This window comes from Eptesicus fuscus, chromosome 15, assembly GCF_027574615.1.
Source record: "Eptesicus fuscus isolate TK198812 chromosome 15, DD_ASM_mEF_20220401, whole genome shotgun sequence".
Lineage (NCBI taxonomy): Eukaryota > Metazoa > Chordata > Mammalia > Chiroptera > Vespertilionidae > Eptesicus > Eptesicus fuscus.
Window position 1 is genome coordinate 39,164,230 of NC_072487.1, and position 13,774 is coordinate 39,178,003.

Sequence of the window (13,774 nt, forward strand, 5' to 3'; positions counted from 1 at the left end):
AGTAGGCAGAGGTCAGGAATGCTGCTAAACATTCCACAATGTACAGGACAGCTCCCCAAAACAAATTCTTCTGCCCCAAAAATATTCATAGTGCTAAGATAAAGAAACACTGTCCTAGGAGTAGATGAAGGCTTTCTAAATGCAATCACATTACAGATCATCAGTTTTCTGACATATTCTCTGAGAAACCTGGTTCCTTTTTTTCACCTTCCCTTTCATAATAACTCCACTTCCACTGCATAAAAGAGAGACCAAACTCTCACTCATATAAAATAATTTCATTATGTACATGGTTCCCAAGATGGAAAAAAATTTCATTGCATTAAAACCCAGTAACAATTTGAAATACTGATTTTAATAGTGAAAAAGGGAATGATTCTAATGAGTGGGCAAAATATTTTTGTAAATCAGGTAGTTTCTATGTCTTTACTTTCAACAAAAATTAAAGACCTAATAGACTTGGCAGTTATAAATCATTAAAAATTGTTTGGATGGTAGAATGCTATGTGATTTGAGACATATACTTCAGAAGGAGTTTAAAGAAGTGAGTTAAGTTGCTGTGGCAAAATTAGTTCCACTTGCATGTACATAGTTATGCAAATACGTTTTTCAATACTTAAATTTCTAAAACCAAAAATAGGAATAGAAGTGATGCTAAACTCTATTACAGTCTAGTAGTAACTAATAGACAAGGATAGGTTGTAGAATTAACTGGAAGAAAAATAGAGCCTCATCTGGCTTATTAAGAGTTGAATTTCCTTTAAATTTATGTTTAGTAAATATAGAATTTGTAATATATTTGTGTAATTCTTATCAATTGTGATTTAGTGATAATGATAACAATAAATCAATCCAGAAGAAATGTTAACACTCAGGATTCATGTCTGCAGGAGGGGGGGGAATGTTAAATATAAATATAAATACATATTTTTATTGCAGAGAAGTATAACCACATGATTAATAAAAGACTTTCAAATATAAAAAATTTTGATTTAGAATAAAATTGTGTGTGAGTAGTGAAGTGAAAATATGAATTTAAGGAGAAAATATACATAGTAAGATTTCTATTACAGAAGTCCTTATTTATGATTTTCTTTTCAAATGTATTATATGGATATCAAAACACTTTGAGATTTAGATTCCATTAATATATTTAAAGAGTGATTAGTCAGTTTTATTATAAAACATATAATCTAAAATGCCTCAGAATTGCATCCTTTTGCAGTGGTATAGTATATATTATATAGTCTGCTTTTACAAGAGTTCTAGGTTGAAGGGGAATGCTCCAAGACCACAATTCCTAGTTCATGGTGGTTTGCCCTGTTTTTGTTTTGTTTTGTTTTGTTTGTTTTGTTTTGTTTTGTTTTGTTTTTCTGGTCCTAATTGCTGGCATCCTAATTGCTTTGGAACTGCATTAGATTGAGTACCTAGTTAACAACTGTTTCAAACTCTAAGAAGAACCAAGAATAATAAGCTGTTCTCTATGAACTTCTCTGAGATGACCAGGCACAGTCATACCTGAGAGACTTGGACAATAACCAACTGTCCATTTCACCCATGTTTCTAAAGTGGCAGTGGTCTGTAGAAATTCTAGATGATCAGCAATCTCAGAATCAATGGTATAAAAACAATATCATCCTCAAAAAAGAGCTACTTCAGGACATTCCACTAAATCAGGAGTCTGCAAACTTTTTCTATAAAGCCCAGATAGGAATATTTTAGACTTTATGGCCCATGTGGTCTCTGTTGCAACTACTCAATTTTGATGTAGTAACATCAAAGCAGCCATAGTCAGTATGTAAATGAACAATCATGGCTGTGTTAATAAAACTTCATTTACAAAAACAGATGGCGGGCTAACTGTGTTGGGCAGTTACTTGCTGACATCATACTGGACTGTCAATTCCCTGAGGACAGGATCCACGTCTTATTGAGCTTTGTATTCCCATCACCCAGCACAAAATCTGACATCCAATAAATGTTAAGTAACTGAATGAAAGTTTCAAGACTTAAGAGGATAACATATATAAAAAAATGTGCTGAAATACCACAGAGGAGAATAAGCAAAGAATTATAAACCTCATAGAGCTTAGATATTAGCCAAGGAAATCTATTTCTAGAAGTACTAGGCAGCTTGGCCACAATTAATAGAATGAGTCTGCAGTATATTATTTATACACATACCTATGTTGAATAATTAGTTAATATTCAAGTATAACTTGTTATATATTTACCTTCTCTATAGTTTTAACTCATTGAGGTCAGACATCTTTGAAGGCCCAGCTCTAAATTCTATATCTTATCCACACACAATAGGTTGTTGAAACTTAAAATTAATTATGGATGAGGAAAGGTAACCCCCAAAAAATGGCCAATTAGCTAATTGGTCAACAAATATTTGGTGTTTCTAGTATGTTCTAAACATTATGTAGTTGTTGGAGGAGATTCAATGAAGAAAATATATTTATTAGAAAAATAAATACTACATAGTGCTTATTATGTGGCATACCCAGGTCTAATTTCTAATAAATGTTAACTCAGTTAACCCTCACAGCAAACTTGTGATAAAATAGTGTTTATTATTAAGTTTATTTGATAGGTGAGGAAACTGAGATACAGAAAGGTTAAGTAACTCATCTAGTAAATGGCAAAATCTGGGATTCAGACACAGGCAGGCCACCTCCTGAGTCTGTGTTCTTAACCATTGCAGAATGCTGTCACTTTCTTAAAGAAGTAAACTCCTGAGGTTTCTAAAGGACAGATGTGAATTGTTAACTAATAATACAATACAATATGCAATTGCCCAAGGACCCCTGTAACTGGTAAAATCTAGATGAGTTAAGAAGTGAGAGGGTCAATGTTAGGATGAACTTTGTGGGAAGTCGCATTGAACCAAACCTTCACATTGGGCAGAATTTTATCAGCAAGGAACCTTAAGAAGCTTTTCAGGTGGAAGGACAGAGTGAACAGAAGTTTGGGGACAACATTATAAGGCAGAATGTGTATAGCACCCCAAATGAAACAAAGTGTAAAAGAAGAAACTGACTTTTACTCCACCCTTACTATGTGTCAGATTATGTCCTTGAACACAGAGGGGGCTATTTACAATCCCAGACATGAAAGTGGGACTGTCAGGTTTCAATCGAGCCTTTACTACTGTGTGGGTGGATCTGGGCAATTTACTTAACTTATCTGAGTCTCAATTTTTTGTAAAATGAAGATAAATACCTGCATCAAGGGGTCATTGTAAGGGTTGAATTACATGAAATAACAGTATGAAGTATTTACATAGAGCCTTGGTATTTAATCATCATTAAGTGCTTTATTTTTGTTCCTTGAAATTCATTGTCACAAAACAATGTGAAATGTTGTCTCTATGATGCAAATGAAGAAAACTAAGGTTCAGAGAGTCCGAGACCAACATCTACAACATATGTTTAATTTTTCAAGTAGAATGGGCTTCCCAGAGAGTTCTCATTGGGAAGTAGAGATTTGGTTAGATAGAGAAAAAAACTGAGAGGTGCTGAAATGTCAAATTAAAAGCTTTGTTGTACTAAGATGAATTTAGAATGTTGAGGCTCTAATGTTTGAACTTTGGAAAAAAATTAAATATATGACTATACCTTGTTTAAAATTTGCATTTAACAATATAGGGGTCACTGGATAAAAAGAGGAGTCAATCAAAAGTAGAGAGAGGGGGTGTCTGGAGACTTGGTCTGGCGTATGCCTGCGTCACAGGTTTAGCTGATCTCTCAGTTGCCCCCTTAGACCTGTCTCATAGTAAGTGTCCTCACTTTCACCGAACAGGTTTAATGAACCTGTCAACTTGATTTTAAAACATTGAGTACAGCAATGCATCCAATTACAGAGAAGAAACTCAAGATTGTTATGATAGTTTTGTGTGGTTTTTGCTTACATTTATTTACATTTGTTCAGCGAGATCTGGTTGAAAAGCTTATAGACTCAACATTAACCAGATATAAATTGCAATGTTTCCCCACATTCCATCCCACTGAATATTATTATACTCATCAGGTATTTTTGTGTAGTAGGTGTTTGTTTTTTTTTTTTTGGGGGGGGGATTGTTTCTTTGTTTTTGTGGCTATGGAATGTTGATCTGTTCTTTTTGGGGAGCTCACCACCTTTTAAATGGAAACTATCTAATATTTCATTTTACTATACTTTGCACACAAATTTTAAAGATCCCACCAAAATTTTTTTTCTTTCTTTCCTCTTCTTCCCACTAAAAGTTAAAACTTCCACTAGAAACACTCCTCAAACATTTCATTTGAATCTACTTTCAAATAATACACCACAAAATGCATGTACGGTTTAAAAAAAAAAAAAACAACCATCAAGTTCTCCATTACTATATCTTATGACAAACAAATGCATGTATTCATCATTTAATTTTTAGGATTCCTATTGGGGGTTCATAATTTCAATGGTACTTTCTGCCATAATGGAAGATACTGACATTAGGAGATCTAAATTGTTAAACTTATGTAACTTGTATTATACTCAGCCCAGCATCTTATGGTCTAATTAAATACAAACCAAGTCAGTTGGCAGAAAAATAGTGTTATGGTGCAGATATTAGCACCTTGTTAGCAGTCCAAAACCTGCTTTCTCAGGCAGAACCTATTTCTGAGTGCAAAGTTTTATATAGATAAAACCTGTAATGTTTGGAAGGCATTTGATGAATTTATATTTGAATGGGTGGGAAAAGTATTTTCTACTGGACATTTTAAATTAAAACAAACAAAAACCCAGTCCAGTATTCTTAAACACAATGGGCATAGTCCCAAACCATTACTTTTTAGGTTCCAATTTCTAGAAAAAGTAAAGAAATTTATTAATTCATGCCACTATATGATAAACTGATTATATGAAATACATTGTAAATGTGTTATATAAATGTCTTTTAAGGTTTATGTTCCCCTCGTATAGATCTGTATTTTTTTCATCATCATCCCTAATTTTTATTGATCACTTATTATGTGCTGGGCACTGTTTTGCCTACTTCATATTAATTACCTTAGTCAATAATTTTAAAAAACTCCTTGAAATTGGTGGTAGGTTTTCTTGCACATTTCACAGCTAAGGAAAATGAAGCATGGAGAGGTTAAGTAACTTGTCCAAGGTCACCCGGCTAGCACCGTGAGGAGCCAGGATTTGAACATCAGTTTTTAACAGCTGTGCTGTCTCCTCCTCGCACTCACTTATGGTCCAAGGATGCTGCAAGCTGATTTCCTCCTCGTGTTCTGTCTTGTCTATCTCAGAGGCCCTTCCTGGGGTACACGACCTACAGACACCTCTCTGACTCTGCCCAACCCCAAGCTAGGTGAATGGTCTGGGGAAATGATCCGTCCATCTTCCTCTTTAAGCCATGCACAATATTGAAACATCCCTCCTTGGCACCATTAATGAAACATCTGCAATGAGAGGCTGATTATTCAAAATCACTCAAAAGCATGTCTGTCTGTTATAAATGTGCATTTAGAAAAATTGCCACCAATGACCATACACTGCACCTGGCCCTGAATCAGCCTGCCTTAATTTGAGTGCGTGTGGCTCACACCCAAGGGCAAGCAGTATCCAACACAATGATAATTTGCTGTCTCACAAAAGACAGGCCGTCTCCTGGGGATTCGGAGGGAAATGTTCTAGATTTTAAATCAGGAGGCATTTCGCTGCCCCTAACTGACCGTGTACCCTTGGCAAGTCACCTCTGTGGCCCCGCCTCCTCATCTCTAAATAAGATGGTCTCGAGGGTCCCTCCAGCTTTCAGAGTGCCTGGGCTCATGCCTGGGAGGATAATACGTAGACACATTGTTACCAGGGCTGTTTCTTGGTTTGCTTTAGTTAGAAAAGAAATGGAGGCTTTCCCAGATAAGGTCGCCAGTCTAAAACCAAATAGGTATAAGGTGTGCACGGTGGGACTCCAACTTAGAGCCAGCCATGTGACTCCAAAACCCTAACCTGGGCTGTCCTTTGCGATTCTAAAATCCCTACAACACGCCTGGTCTCCAATTTATTAGAATTATAGTGAGCCCAGCCAGCGTGGCTCAGTGGTTGGGCGCCAACCTATGAACCAGGAGGTCCGGGTTCGATTCCCAGTCAGGGTTGCGGGCTTGATCCCCAGTGTGGGGTGTGCAGGAGGCAGCCGATATATGATTCTCTCTCATCATTGATGTTTCTCTCTCTCTCCTCCCCCTTCCTCTCTGAAATATATATATATATTTAAAAACAAGTGTAATGAATGTCCATGTAGTCCCATAATCTTACAATACACCAAACAATACAATATTCATTGGGGCTATAGTAAAGGTCACAGATATCAAAAGAAAAGTCTGATTGTTCTTGAATTCTATTTTAAGGCATATCACTGAGAAATTGAGCCTCAGTCGCATTGATTCCCTGGTAAAGGAGTTTACCGAATCCTTTCCCGAGAGCACGTTCTTCCCCGAGATATACAGAGAGCTCAAGGGCCTGAAATCGTGGAAGCTGCATTTCCTGGAGACAGACAGAGGCAGGCACAGAAAGGCGGCGGGTGTGAGTGGTACCCTACCTCCTGCACAGCTTGGCTGGCGGCTGGTCCGCGGGTGTGTGCTGCGCGGGGAAGTATTGAGAGAAGCCAGGGCGGGTAGCCTGTGTGGGAGATGGGAGAGTTCAGCGAAGGGAGATACTTCAGCCTTTCCTTCAAGTGCACCTCCCTCCGGAGTACATTTACTTCCATCACAATGGACGAGAAGAGATCCTTGCTTAGTGGTGCGGAACCCTTGAGACCTAATTTAGCTTTTATAGGAAATTCAAAAAGAGAGAGGAGAGAGACGGCACCAGAGCCAGAGAACAGAACAAAGATATGAGCTTGTACAGGGAATATTGATACTTCTGGACTGCCTCTGTAACTCTTCGGAAACGGAATTTTCTAAGTAAATGCTGACTTAGACGTTTCTGTGGGTGGAAGGCCCGAGCTCCTCCCGCGGAACAATGCGCTGCCCTAATCATCTTTACAATTCCCGGCAGTCTGTCGTCTCGGAAGCTCGGTTCATTGGTTTTTATGCTGTGAAGGTCAGCAAACATTTTTGGAAAAATAAATTTTCCCTTTTTGAGTTCTTAAATGTGCCCTTATTCGCAAGGAAAGTTACATAAATGCAGATTTAAAATGCAAGCTGTGCCTGATGGTACCGTTGATCTTTTTTTTTTTTTTTACTCACATTTCAGAGGAATTTCCAAGAACTTCACCGCATCCTTTGTTAACTACATATCAATTAAAATACCTCTGAGAGGCAGGTACAATAACGCACTCTTTGTTATCCTTCTCCAACAGCGAAAGGCCCACTTTCAGGTAGAAAGAGGGAGATGGGAGGAAAATAGTCTGCCCTTAAGGGTTTCACAGAAGATGAAGAAAGACTCTTTTTCCCAGTGCTGTAGGGGGAAAAAAAAATCAGAGGTTTAACCAGGCAATCAGTGGGAAGACCAGAACATAGATATTCTTATACTTCTCTCCTATTGTAGCCACGAAGTCTAATAAATTATCATGCACAAGCAATTTTGCCACACAAATATAAAGTTGTTAGTGCAAAGAGCCCAAATTACTTTTGTGGATGGCTCTAACAGTGGAGGCAGACTGTTTTTAAAAAGAAGAGAAAGCCGGGGGGTGGGGGGGACATTGAGCTTTGAAATGAAGCATCTTCCTACCCTGTTTACTTTCTGAGTCAACTCGGATCCTCTTCCTACCCCCCTGGGTCTCCGTTTTCTCACCTGTCCAATAGGAGACTGAGACCTCCTTCACTGGATAGGTACAAGAATGAAAGAGGCAATAAATGTCAAATATAGCAGATACTTCATTAGTAATATTATTATTTCCTGATAGATAGCAATCATATGTAATGTTTGCACTTTTAAAAGTTAGAGATTAACCGGGGAACTTACATGCATGGATGCATAACCCATGGACACAGACAATAGTGTGGTGAAGGCCTGGGAGGGGCAGGTACAGGGAGGAGGAGGTCAATGGGGGGAAAAGGGAAACATCTGTAATACTTTCAACAATAAAGACAACTTAAAAAAAAAAGTTAGCCTTAAGTAGTTCCACTGCATTTGACATGCCACTCATATTTGTAGGACTGGCTTGCTTTTTGCTTTTCTGGATACTGTGAACCTGTCTGTGGCTCTGTCAGTCTTGCATCCTGTCTGATAACAAGCTCAAGCATTATCATTAACCTTAGAGTCTTTCACATCCTTTAGTCTATTTACTATCTTTAGCTCCACATCACTTTAGGTATGCTAGATATGAATACAAAATACATGTATAGATAAATTCTTATATAGGTAAATATATATTATATATAATTTATATAAAAATCATAAATTCTGTGATTTAACCAATTAATTAACCAGGCCAAAATGTTAAATTGAGGCAATAATCACACATAAACAACAACATATTTCATTTATTGGGCAACTGGGTGCTAACTGGCATTGCCTGCCAGCTAGAAAAATGCATCAAGATAACAACTTCCCAGTTTCCAATACCTGCTGTTAACAACAACGTGGTTTACCACTACTGCATTAATCACCAATCGTAGAGGTCTAGAAGCTGAAAGAAAGGAGAGGTCCTCTTGTGTTTATTCTGGAAAGATGATTTATTCAAAATAATGTTTTCACTTAGGGGTCTAGTGATTCAGATGGTGAAGTCCAGCTGTAACAACAACAGTATCATGTAGAAAAATAACCACATGTATACTGAATCCCTTGAAAGTTTTCCATAACAGATCTAGGGATGATAAATCATGCACTCATTCTATAATTAATTAAAGTGGTCCTTTTCCTTCACCATAATCCAAAAGGATTAGCCCATGACCTTTAGTGGGATAAATCAGGGGGCCATATTTACTCTGCTGTGCAGAAGTAAATTCAGATTGTAAAATCTGACCACCCCTCCTCCCCCAAAATTCCAAACACACCCACAAGGGAGCCTTTTCAGAAACTTTAGAAGAAAACTTCACAGCAAATAACAAATTCAACAATAAACAATATCTCTCTACTAAACAGCACAGATGTCAATCATCTATTTTAGAAACTTTCCTTAGGAATCTCCTGAAACTTCATGGTCATGTCATCTGGTTATTGAGTTGGGAACATGGGAAAGCCAAGAGAGCCAGCCTTCTACAGTTTATCCCTAATCTCAGATTGTCATGAGACTGATTTTTCATCATTGTATCCCAATTGCCCAACACCGTACCTGTCACATGGGCGTCTCTTGAATAAAGGCATCCTGGGAATGCAACCACACCTCGTTTCGCTATGTGTAATAGTATAAAAGTAGTTAACCTCCTTCAAATGGTTTACTATGAAATTATAAGGACTGCTAAAGCAACATTGTGCAATACTCCAACCTTTCATAAATATGCTCCTTGTATATTACCTCCAATATTCTTGCTCCTGGATGCAAGAAACCTTCGTTCTATTCCTGCCTGGCTTTTGTTTTCTGTTGTCATTCTCCTGATGCATTCAATAAAAATTTATTGAGCAATCACTTAAGATCTTTTTTCAACAAAGCAGAAGATGGATTGAATGAATGGATAAATGGGTGGACAGATAACTTTCTTTTCAGAGAACAGTTATAGTCGCTGAATTTTAGCAGCACGCTTTTAATTTCAGTTTTACATTTTCAGCTCTCTTAAGATGTTGATTGTCTTTGGAGAATTGCATTGTGCTGAACTTATTGATTTCCACTGAGCATGTTGAAAACGCCCATTACTTGATACATCATTAATATAATAATTGATATCAAGCATTTTTAGAGTCAAAGTAACTGACATAGAAATATCACAAGCCATTATAATAATAGAAGGTAGAATTCACCACATGGATTTTATCACATTATTTTCTGAATTATCAGAAAAATAATTTCTGATAATTCAGAAAATAATGTGATAAAGGCCAGGAAATTGAGTTCTCATTATTAACCCAAGTGCTGATCACGAATTGGTGACACAGCAGTGGATTCAGTGTTTACTCCAATAAGGGCAAAGTCTCATTCTTTCACTTTGCTATGATAAATCATATAATTTGGTGCATTGTCTGTGAGTTTTTTCCCGAGAGGATGGTGTTGATATTCAGTCTTTAACTGGTTACTAAAAAGAAGAACAGCATAAATCAGAATCTGTGTAGGTTATTCTTCACAAGGAACAACCTGTAAACTGAAGTCATTGTTTGGCTTTCTATTGTACCCAGGTAATAAACTAAAGAAAGGAAGAAAATGTTTTGATGAATAGGGACATCACTGCAAATCACTATTAACCTACAAAAAGGAAAAGAAGAAGGAGAATACAAGAGGCCCGTGAGCATCTCTTTCCTGGCATCTAGTTCTAGCAAGTCCTTATTTAACCTAACACATCACATTGATTTATAGGGTGGGGATGGTACCATTGAGTTTAGGTGTTTAACAAGCAGTAAAGATTTGGTTGGTATTTCTTGAAGTTTCACTTGAGTTGTTAGCTGTTGATTCAAATTTTCTTTCCTATAATCCTCTTTAATTTGCTATCATCTTGTGTTTTCACCTTACATTCTCTTAACATTTATATCTTTTTGTTCCCTGTCATTTCTCAATTTTTTCATCATCTCATAACTCTCCTCCTGGGGATTGATTCCTTTGCTCTCTCATTTTGTCATATTCTCTTCCACTTTTTCTTCTTTTTTTCCATTTCCATTCACTTTATCTCAATAGTCTTCTAGGATTTTTTATTTTGTTTTGTTTTCCTAGTTTGCTTGACCCATGTTCTCATCCTATTTTCCTTAATCTTCCCATTTTCAGTTATTGCTTTAAACACCTCTACCTTTGGCAAAAGTTTATCAAAAGTGCCATTAGATTACGGAAGAAAAGATCTCAAAATCTCTTTCTTGTATCTTTTCAAACTGGGTTAAAAGCATAAATCCATATTTACAGGCCATGGCACTGACACAAAAGTATGTTCGTCTGTATTGTTAACATTTCACAACTAGAAAGCTCCAGCCAGAGCTTAAAAAAAAATTTTTAGCCTAATTGTCAGTGTCTCATAATCAAAAGTTAAAAGAAAATATCACCTGTGATGTCAATATTTTCAAAACTAGTTTTCCAGCTACACTCTTTGTCGTGGAGTCTATAAAACCAAACACTTTATAAACTTAATTATTTTAATAAGGATAAGTAAGCTGTTGTTTCCTGTTGAATCTTCCTTCTACAATTAGTATTAAGTGTGGCCTGACAGTTTTGATGAATTACTTATAGAGCTGCTTGGGTTTATGCTCAATCTTTAATTCCTGAGTTCTGAAAAACTCGAGACTACCTCAATGGTATTCCATCCCAGAGCTAACAGCATGAAAATTATTGCCATGACGTCATTCATTGGGTCAATCACAAATTTTTTAGCAAATATTGTGTGCCCAGACTTGTGCTTGATTCTGAAAGAGGAATAAAGTGAAACTCTCATCAAATACTGAGCCAGGTACACAACCAAGCAGTAATTACAGTATAGAGCAATATGCCAGAATAGAGTTTTACATAAAGGGCTCTGAGGTCATAGGAGAGGGGACTTAATCTGCCTTAGGTCTGGGAAGGCCTGAAGAAAGGTGGGATTCCTTCACAGGGAAGAACAGTTAAGGTCAACACAAGCAAGAGAAATATCCAAAAAAGAATTCAGTTTTATTAGATATGATAGAAAACAAAATTGGGGAAAAGCTCGCTATGATGATTGATACTACAGCTGTATCATTATTATCTCATAGATACTAAGTCTTAAGAGATCTTGAAAGAAATCCAAAGGTCTTGACTTCTACTAAAAAGCTAATTAACTTTATTTTTTGCTGACCTTTTCATTTCCTTCCCATGAGATGAGCTGGTGATTTAAATACATGCATGAAAAGGTTCCACTAATTTATAGAAGATAACGTTTAAATATTTATTCTATTGTTTGCTCAAACTATTCCTTTGGTCTCCTCTCTATTTGCATAATGTAAATAATTTTTTTCCAACAACATAATTCTTTCCATCCCTGATAATCATGGCTTAGATCAACCATCATAGTTCAAATATAAAAAGCAGAAATTCAAAAAATATATAATACTTGTCTTTATTTTATACTTAAATAATAAAAAAGAAAAAATAGTGTTATATATCCTGTAAAGATCATATATGGAAACCTAATGATCTTTCAAAAACTTTTTTTTTAAATATGTGTTTGATTCTAATTAGATATAATGAGGAAGGGAAATTGTTTGTTTTACCCTGGAATTGCTATAGCACAAAGCTAAGGGTATACAAGGTATTCAAAAATTACTCATTAAGTTCTATTTAATTTTACTTAAAGCTGAATCTACTAAATGATCTACATCCCAAATGCTGGTAAATAAACACAAAGGATTAATCCAAACCATATCATCTTTAGATCAAGAATGAGGATTTTAAACTCCTGGTTTTCAGAAAACAAGCAATATTTCATTTTGTCAACTGAATGGAGAAAGAAGAGTGTGCTTACGTGCTATAATCCCTACTGTGACTGATTAAATCATTTGTAAGTAAAATGTAGACGTTATAAAGAGTTGGAGGTCATATTGATTTTTCATTACTAGCTAAAGGCTTGCATGCCATATAAAATGAATCTAACATCAAGGCAGGGAGAAGTTGTGCTGCCAAGATCCTTTTTAAGAAATCCATAGGAAACCGAACAGTTGTATAGTCTAGTTCATAAAGTCAGGCCATAGGGTAATGGAACTTTATTTTTACTCTTTCTTAGAGAAAGCTAGATATTTATCTTTATAATTGGTCAAATAATCTTTAGGTTTCCATCTTGCATTTCACTTGTTATTAGCCCAGTCAGGGTTTTCTTCCTGTGCCCCTCTTCAAAGGACAAGAGGCTACCACACCCACAATTAGATTTTCACTCTGTCAACGCAGCAAGTCGGCAGGTACGTGGGAAACCTGATTTATGTTCAGATGTTCCCGTGGGATGATGAATAAATGTTCCTGTTTTCAATTTTTATAGTGAGTGTAGATTTCTACTGTTTTTGTCTTGAACCCCCATTCTAGCAGCACCCTCATGAATGTTCATGTGTGCTTTCTGAAACCTATAATTAAATCAGAATCTCAACCAGGACTGATAGACATTGAGGAAACAAATGCAAACATAATTGCAAAAACACTGCTTAGAAATACATATGTGATATAGTAAGTTAAAAACAAAATGATCACTCCTAATTTATAGCTTCTTCGTGCACATTCATTTTCACAATAAGAAAACCAAAATGGATGATAAAATACTCACCTACTTTGGAACCACCCAAGTTGGGATCAGCCCCGTGGTTGCATCAGATTGACTGGGGAATTTATTTAAAATGCAGACTACTAAATTAAAATCTCTAACTGTGGGGCCCAATAATGTAACAAATACCTACTTTAACAAAGACCCTCAAATGTAGTCCACACTACAGCTGCAAATCCATACTCGAGCTAACTCACACACTTTCCCCTTAGGAAAACAAAGGCTTGCATTTAATTCTGAAGTTTGTCCTAACCTGTGTTGGTCAGTGGTTAGGGCATCAGCTCCTGCAATGAAGGGTTGTGAGTTCTATTATCAGTCAAGGGCATGTACCTGGGATGCAGGTTCGATCCCCAGCCCCATTTGGGGTGAGTGCAGAAGGCAACCCATCAATGTGTCTCTCTCACATCGGTTTCTCTCTCTCTCTCTCTCTCTCTCTCTCTCTCTCTCTCCTCTCTCTCTCCCCACCC

General features: G+C 36.7%; 1 protein-coding gene across 1 annotated transcript in view; it reads left to right on the forward strand.

Annotated features, from left to right (window-relative positions):
* The first annotated feature begins 6,993 nt into the window (after positions 1-6,993).
* The window catches only part of RORB (RAR related orphan receptor B), a 154,957-nt gene continuing 148,176 nt past the window's right edge, over positions 6,994-13,774 (forward strand). The window contains exon 1 of the mRNA XM_054727660.1: positions 6,994-7,074. Within this exon, the coding sequence (XP_054583635.1) occupies positions 6,994-7,074 (81 nt within the window). The remainder of the gene's footprint in view (positions 7,075-13,774) is intronic.